This window comes from Haliotis cracherodii, unplaced genomic scaffold (assembly GCF_022045235.1).
Source record: "Haliotis cracherodii isolate W230 unplaced genomic scaffold, xgHalCrac1.p SCAF_11, whole genome shotgun sequence".
NCBI classification, from domain to species: Eukaryota; Metazoa; Mollusca; class Gastropoda; order Lepetellida; family Haliotidae; genus Haliotis; species Haliotis cracherodii.
Window position 1 is genome coordinate 14,038,584 of NW_027266266.1, and position 9,132 is coordinate 14,047,715.

General features: G+C 42.0%; 1 protein-coding gene across 1 annotated transcript; it reads left to right on the forward strand.

Moving 5' to 3' along the window:
- Positions 1-6,455: 6,455 nt before the first annotated feature.
- LOC139454864 (uncharacterized) lies at positions 6,456-7,834 on the forward strand. The gene is made up of 2 exons (XM_071236481.1): positions 6,456-6,469; positions 7,372-7,834. The coding sequence occupies exons 1-2, from the start codon at positions 6,456-6,458 to the stop codon at positions 7,832-7,834; spliced, it is 477 nt and encodes a 158-aa protein (XP_071092582.1).
- The last annotated feature ends 1,298 nt before the right edge of the window (positions 7,835-9,132 follow it).

A 9,132-nucleotide genomic window follows, 5' to 3' on the forward strand; every position in this document is an offset into this window, starting at 1 on the left:
TTAAACAACAACAAACAAACAGACCTCGTAACAGTGACACGGGGAGGAACATCACCCGCTGTAGGTGACACTTTATCCGCATGGATGACTGTTGAAGCCCTTTCAGTTGGAGATACGTGATGACAACGCGGTAGCCAATGTTGTCCATTTTCATCAACCTAGAATACCTCTTCACTTTTATGCCTGGTTTAAAATATGCTGCCTGGTTGTGTATTTAGTTCAAATAAGGCCCGTGAGTATGAAAAGTAGTGAACGTTGAACTACACATCTTTCGTAGTTAGAATCAGAACTCTTCGGCCACTCCTTGATCTGGCATAAAGAAAATCAATAACGTCCCTTACAAACATACATTTACATTATCCCCGGAAGCAGGGAGATACATTCCTTAAGAATTCTAACAATTTGTTAAAATCAAAGATTCATGTTTCGTTCATGTCTTTGTCCATTAGTCATTTTTGCCTAGGGGACATCGCCATTACTATTGAACGAATTGCAATTTTGTTGTGCACTTAGATCAAAAGGAAAGTGTTCTGGTTAATTTTTGTAAAAAAACACGAGGTTGTGATGAAGAGGGAGAAAGACTGCTTTTATTACTTCATGGAAGTTAATCTCAAAACGTTCACATGATTCAGAAATATATTTCCGATAAATATTGTTCAATCGTGTGTTTGTTTGTTTGTTGTTTAACGCATCACTCAGCAATATTCAAGCTTTATTACGGCGTTGGTAAAAATTGCAAATGCACATCCATGTGATTGACCGCATGAGCATCGAACTACGCAATTAGGATATGACATGCATCAACCAAGTCGGCGAGCCTGACCACCCGATCCCATTAGTCGCCTATTACGACAAGCATGGGTTGTTGAAGGCCAGTTCTTCCCCGGATCTTCACGGGTTCTGATAAATATCCAAAGTGTTTTCAAAAGACGGATATTAGGGATGAGTAACAATGATATATATGCACTTTAAAACGATGACGAAATTAACAAAGACTACCAACGTCTTTTTGTTAGAGCAATTCACGATGTGTACACACCAGTCAAATTGCAGAATATATTACACCCTATCCATTTGAGGCGGCGGGGTAGCTTAGTGGTTAAAGCGTTCGCTCGTCACCTGGAGACCCGGGTTCGATTCCCCACATGGGTATAATGAGTGATGTGCATGTCCGGTGTCCCCCGCCGCGATATTGCTGGAATATTGCTAAATTGGGCGTAAAACCATACTGACCCACTCCTAATCCCTTCACTACAGAACAAGACATGACCTTCTGCGCGTGCTCCCGACTGATTATAACGGGATCATCGAGATGTAATAAAAGCCAGTGTCTGGGGACGGTGGTATCAGACCACAGCTGCTGCAGGATCGTTCAACCTTCAGATTCTGGACAAGGGCAGAATCAGCTGGTGACCGCCCACACGTCTTCTTCCATGTGTCCAAGATGGAAAACAAGGGTTTTACACTCACGAAATGTCAATATTCCCGTTATAGGATACAGGTGTAAATTTCCTTGAGGAATCATATTAAAGAACGGATGTAACAGAAGTTAATGTACCGTCTTCGGTTCGAGGGTTTGGTCTTTTTTACCACCACCGCTGTATTAATAGAAATGCTCACAAACAAATTAACCCTCTTGAAAAGTACTTCTTCTCACGTCAGTGGTGACAGTTTTCGTCTTTCTAGCTGCTGTCGTTGCAGCAACGTTAATAGCGCAGCATCCTACACGCAGGGGATTAGGGCATATTTTACCATCTGATATACAATCTTTGACATTTGCAGGACGCATAAAGGATATATTGCAAGATCCAAGTTTCTTCTGTGGGGACCATTCATATAAATGTCAAGGAGGTCCTATGATAAAATGGTATTACGAACGATTATGAAATCGAATATTATATATATATTATAAATTAAAACAATGTTATAAATCGTCATGCCTTCGTTAGGGCCATATCCAGGCACAATATAAAGGTCTCTTCCTAACCAAGTAACAGAGAAAATGATCGATTCACAAGCATGTGAAGTGCTTGTATATGATATGTTTAAAAGCATTTGCAACGTCAACAGAGAAAGACATAAAATAATTTGTAGCCATTCATTTTCTTTACATTGCCATTTTGTGAAAGAGAAACGGAAAACAAAAGTACTTTGTTTTATCATGAGCACGAAATGCAAATACTGCGCCTACAGGTAACAAGCATAAATATGTTTGAGGAGTCAAACATTTCGAAAACATGGCGGAAGAAGAGAATTGTTTCTGCAGCAATGACACGGCAGCCGCTATCAATCGTCACGTTTCAATTGATCCAAATTCAAGTAAACAAACCTAGGTTGGGCCCATGATCATGTCTTTCCGATAAACGTCTCTTTGTATTGTAGTTGCATTAATGATTCAGTGTAGTTGTATTGAATTATAGGTTACGACTGAAGAATACACCATGATTTAATATGTATATGGATAATGGTGTTAGCTATTACTCATAAGCGTGTTCTATGAGGAGTATTATCACTGCATTTCAAAGAGCATCTTTATCTTATTGAAATAAGCAGTTATTGCAAGGCAATTATATTCTTTATCTTTACATTCAGCATAATGCTAGGAAGTGAGTGTAAATAACAGATTCGCCCGTATGGATGAGTATATGATGCCTGGTAAAATAATTTTGATCAGAAGGCGTTATTGTGAGACTTTAATTTTTACAATGTCTTCTCATCAAATATATATGGTAGGTATAGAAGCACCGTGTCAAAACGGAACCAAGTGAACGAAGGGTCACCGGTTTGGGACTTTTTCCACTTTTTCGCGAACACCTTGTATCATCACTAATAGATAGTGACCCGTTAAGATTCCGGGGTAGAATAGGTCTTCAGCAACCAATGCTTGCCGTAAAAGGTGACTATGCTTGTCGTAAAAGGCGATTAACGGGATCGGGTGGTCAGGCTCGCTGACTTGGTTGATGCATGTCATCGATCCCAATTGAGTGGATCGATGCTCATGATGTCAATCACTGGGTTGTCTGGTCCAGACTAGATTATTCACAGACCGCCGTCATATAGCGGGAATATTGCTGAGTGCGGAATCATAATTACATGCTTATAATATAATCAGAATAGAACCATGTACTTTCCTACTGGCAGAGGTTTCTTATGATTATAGGTATGTTTGTTGCCTTTTGTTAACTATTATCAAGCTGTGCCGTGCTCTGACTATCACGATACCATAGCACGGCGAGCACAGCAAGTGTATTTTCTATTAATGTAATTTTCAAATTAATAGGGATAAGTATAATATTCTAACACAAATATGTCTACATTTGATAAATTACATGCATCGATAAATGTTTGAAAATTAATCATTTTTCGATTGACATAACATACTTACAGGCACCCTTTTGATTGAAAATATTACGTCTTATAGCCGCACTTCTCCAAACTCAAACAGTCAGTCGCCGTACTGTTTAATCCTTTCTATGTTTAAGCTCGAGTATCGTTTGACAATTAATATAAGATTATACCTCTCGCAAATTCCAATCAAAATATTTTTCAGCGCTTAAGACAATGTCATCAAATCAACCACACAAGAATCTTCTTCGAATCAATGCATCCAACCGCTGTTCCTGCTCAACCGGATTACTTCTTAATAATGTCATGATTTTAGAAGGCGTTTACAGAAGAACTGGTAACCCACGATACCTCGACACACTGCCTACGTATGGGATTGTACATAGGCCCGTGTACCACCTTACAACAAACACTCCAGATGGCGTCTATCACGTTATTCTCCGGTCCAGTATATTTACCATGGTACTTGATCTTGGTTTAGAGCCGAGTGACGTCTGGCGATAGGAACTGTTCCAACGGTGGATAGCTTTGCAAATGTTGAGCAGTAAGTTGGGAAAAAGTGTTTTACGCCGCGGCTTCTAGCAATATTCCAGCAATATCATGACGGAGACACCAGAAATTTGTTTCGCACATTGTACCCATATGTGGATTCAAACCCGGGATTTTGGTGTGAGGAGCAACATAAAATACAGTTGATATAGATGAATGTCGTTGAACAGAAGATGTCGTATTTTTTCATGGAGGGTGTTTTTACTGGTTTTATTTGTTTTATTCATAACAAATGTAAATATCAGAGCTGATACCTGAATCAGCCGGTTGAGATTCCGGGTTAGAAAAGTTTTGTTTGTTTGTTGTTTAACGCCGCTCTCAGCAATATTCCAGCTATATGACGGCGGTCTGTAAATAATCGAGTATGGACCAGACAATCCAGTGAATAATATCATGAGCATCGATCCACGCAATTGGGATCGATGATATGCATCAACCAAGTCAGCGAGCCTGACCACCCGATCCCGTTAGTCGCCTCTGACGTCAAGCATAGTCGCCTTTTACGGTAAGCATGGTCGCCTTTTACCGCAAGCATGGTTTGCTGAAGACCTATTCTACCCCGGATCTTCACGGGTCGGTTAGAATAGGTCCCTTGCAACCCATGCTGGTCTTTAGAGGCGACTTAATGGATCGGGTGGTCAGGCTCAGCGACTTGGTTGACAGCGTGTCATCGTACCCCGACGGCGGAACGTTACACGCAATATCAATCACTGAATTGTCTTGTGAAGACTGTGCAGATTATATAGACAGCCGTCATAAAAGTTGGGTGCGTCGTTAAACAACTATCAACAAACAAACATCTCGAAATGAGATGTGTTGTGTACAACAACGCAGTCTCTATTTGCCGATATCGTATCGCCGAAACGTAACAATAGCGAACAACTTCTAACAAAAAGATGCATTTAAAATACAAAGTGATTGGAACGACCTGCGCTACAATTCGTCGGTTGCTATGAACAGTTGTTAATGTTGGCTAATTCTTTGATCTGGTCATTCTGTGTTGAGGGATCTGGCATTTGTCAGGGAGTCAAACATCATTTTTCCTGGGCTTCAGGAATGTTGCACTGAGCAGTATATCTGCATTGAAAGACCAAACACGTTGACATCCAGTGGGTACTTCATCTGGTATCAGACTGTTGCTCTAGATTACAAACTGGACCTAAACGGAATCAAACAAATGTTCTATTTGGGATAACGCTTTCTTAGTAAAGTACAGATTCTAGTACTTTTTGGGTTAAGTACGATCCGGGATTCGAACCCACCCAGAGTGAGGCACCTAATCGCCAGCACACAAGGTCAGCGATCTAACCCACTCAGCCGCTGAGTCTTCCACAAAAATGAAAGCCCGACAACTGGTAGTCTAGATCACGTACTTTGCGTACCCTTCGGACAAATGTATATTGGCACGGCTCCTATGGCCGAAAGCTATGAACACACAATGCAATTTAGAAAGTGATCAAGTGTGTTCATGTCTAATCGGAATCTTTTGGAAAATTCAAATTCACTTACATGTACTTTAACACTACTTCTGTATACGTTACATACGCTTACGAGGCAGTTATATAGAAAGACATGTACAATATTTCATAAACTTTCACTTTGCCATCAGTACCATTAGACCAGCAGAACTTATAAGTTATAGAAGAATTGTACCAACAGGTTACACCCTAGCATCTAAATGTTTTTCATTTGCATGTCTAGTAGACTCTAAGGTAAAATATATGTACCAATCCATTGGAATGATATTGGGACTCCCCGCTTTATTGGACTAATACATTTAATCAGCGTGGAAGAGTGGGACAGAGGGGTCAGGTGGCAAGAAGGAAAATCAATATCAACGAAGGTCCGCAGACCAAGTACTCAATGTCAGAGAAAAGGTGAGGTTATTGCTAGAACCCGGCCCCATGAGGCCTGCCACCTTTGGGCTATATCCATTGAGAGACCCATCAAGCTCCATCATCAGATCTCAATGGTTCCCCCATATGAATGATCACTGGCGAACATTCTTGCTTACTGGGCATATATGTGGCGCCAGATCTTTTTGTGTTTCATAACACCTCTTTCCATCATATTATGAAATAACGCCCTTACTATCAGGCTCCTTAAATCGGGTAAATGTCATCGGTTTTCTTCAAAGCTATTTTCTCATTTCCTTAAAGAGACAATTTCCTGACATGATAAGAAGGCCTATTAAGGAGCAGTGAAGGCTAATAAACGAACTCTTATTTGCTGGAAGTCCAAACTTGAGTTTGATTGTACAGCCCTGAGGTTTAAGGAGATAACGTCAAACACCTGTTAGTGGGAATTTCTATAGCAGTCAAGGACTGAATTCTTAAGAATTGTGTATTCTGTTATATACCGGCTTAGGATTGACTTGTTTTATGGCAATATACATTCTTGTACATGTCAAGAACATGATCAGTTTTATTGATAATAATAACATGCTGGTGGTTTAGATATAGTTTTTATGGTATGCTTAAACTAGTATATTAGGCTTGGGGTTGTTGTTAGATAATGTCAGGTTATATCATGGGGTTAGTTACAAGGAAGTGTGACTAGCTATGGCTGAAAGAGGGTGAGTTAATTGGTATAACAATGGGGAGGTTGGCTTCACGAGTTTACGTTGGGCGTAAAGGGCAAATGAGCGGCGAAAATTGTATGAATGGACTTCTATATGTTATGTTTATATAAATAAACTCTTAAAACGGGCATGTACAATACAAGCGACAAAACCCTATCCATCAAAGCAGAGTCCATTGTACGAATCCGACTTTATTATAAGCATGTGTTTATGAATCACCATCAAATAGTGATGGTACCAGTGTTGTAAAATGGTGAACGTATCCTGCCCCGACCTCGAAACTGGTTACCTATACGCGTTGACATACGCTTGAGTCCCCGTACCTGCAGAAAACGTGGACCTCGCATATGCCAGCACACATACAGAAAACAAGGTCCCAGTTCTTGCCAGCACACATACAGGAAACGTGGACCCCGTATTTGCCAGCGCACATACAGAAAACGTGGATCCCGTTCTTGCCAGCACATATACAGAAAACTTTGACCCCGTCCTTGCCAGCACACATACAGAAAACGTGGACCCCGTCCTTGCCAGCACATATACAGAAAACAAGGTTTCCGTTCTTGCCAGCACACATACAGGAAATGTGGACCCCGTATTTGCCAGAACACATACAGGAAACTTTGACCCCGTCCTTGCCAGCACATATACAGAAAACAAGGTCTCATGTTCTTGCCAGCACACATACAGGAAACGTGGACCCCGTATTTGCCAGCACACATACAGGAAACTTTGATCCCGTCCTTGCCAGCACACATACAGAAAACGTGGACCCCGTATTTGCCAGCACACATACAGAAAACGTGGACCCCGTACATGCCAGCACACATATAGAAAACAAGGTCCCTGTACTTGCCAGCACTCATATAGAAAACAAGGGCCCCTTTCCTTGCCAGCACACATATAGAAAACGTGGACCCCGTCCTTGCCAGCACACATACAGAAAACGTGGACCCCGTACATGCCAGCACACATATAGAAAACAAGGTCCCTGTACTTGCCAGCACACATATAGAAAACAAGGCCCCCGTCCTTGTCAGCACACATACAGAAAACGTGGACCCCGTCCTTGCCAGCACACATACAGAAAACGTGAACCCCGTACATGCCAGCACACATATAGAAAACAAGGTCCCTGTACTTGCCAGCACACATATAGAAAACAAGGCCCCCATCCTTGTCAGCACACATACAGAAAACGTGGACCCCGTCCTTGCCAGCACACATACAGAAAACGTGAACCCCGTACATGCCAGCACACATATAGAAAACACGGCCCCCGTCCTTGCCAGCACAAATATAGAACACAAGGCCCCTGTCCTTGCCAGCACACATACAGGAATCAAGGTCCCCGACTAAGCTCAGCTCAGCTCATATACAGATATTTTTGTCCCCGTAATTGCCAGCACATTCAAATGAGGAGTGAGTGACTTAGTTCTAACGCCGCTTTCAACAAACCTAGAAGCATACCCGGGGCGAACTGGGATTCGAACCCACACTCATAGGGTTCTGGCGTGCCCAAGAGACGCAACTCTGCACAGCGAATCGCGGCGCCTTAGACGACTGGGCAACCCGTGCCCCCATGTGAGTACAGATAAAGACGTCGTTTGCAAAACAAAATATAGGACTCCTATATGGTAAAAGAGCTCGACCTTTGTATTGTCCACATCCATACACGAAAAGTTGCCCTCACTCGCCAACACCTAGAACTAACACATGAAGACGCTATCTTTCACATAATGGTGGTATAGAACTTGACACCGCGATCAACAAACGCGTCTATCATTATTCAATGTTGAAGTAAAGACGTAACGTGTGAGAGTTATAAGTGATAGATTCTGTCTGTTGCGGCATGATAAAGTGCTATGATATGTCAGTTACGAATCTCTTGGAGCATTGATTAGATCTACAAACGTGTTAATTCGGACAATCATCGAACCATCTGACGTAACTGGGTTATTCTCATTCATGAAGTACCATCAGTGCAATGTCGTATTTACACTGAAGAAGAAATCGTAGGATTTCAATACATACTTCATTGGATAACTGGCTTGCTTCCAATACATTGACTCCGCGTGAACCGGTGTAAGAAATGTCCAACAACATATATACTGGAGGTACATACGTCTAGATTTGTCTCTTATTGTGTTTCATTGTCATTTGTAATGAATATTATCGTGAGAATACAATGTGTACTGACACTTGAAATTTGACGTCGCATCGGCAGTATCTAAGCCCTGGAGCGTGTAGTTGGCAAGAGGGTTGGCGTTTGGTTTCACGCAACTTTCATCAGTGTCTCAGTTATATCACGGCGTGTCAACTTGATGTGGGAAGAGGGAAGAGGCCCGATGTGATGCAGTTCTAGATGTTTTCACTGTGGTGAAGGCAACGAGCTGACAAACAATGAGACCTCAAGGGCGAATCCAGGATTTGAGTCCACGATCATACATTTCTGGCACTAGTAGTGATTGGGTATGGTTTTATGCCGCTTTTAGTAATATTCCAGAAATAGAACAACGGGGGACACCACAAATGGGCTTCACACATTGTACTCATTTCCGGAATCGAGCCCGGGTCTTCGGCGGGACGAGCGAACGCTTCAACCACTAGACTACCCGAACGCCCCCTGGCACTACTGAGGGACAAACAGAGAACAG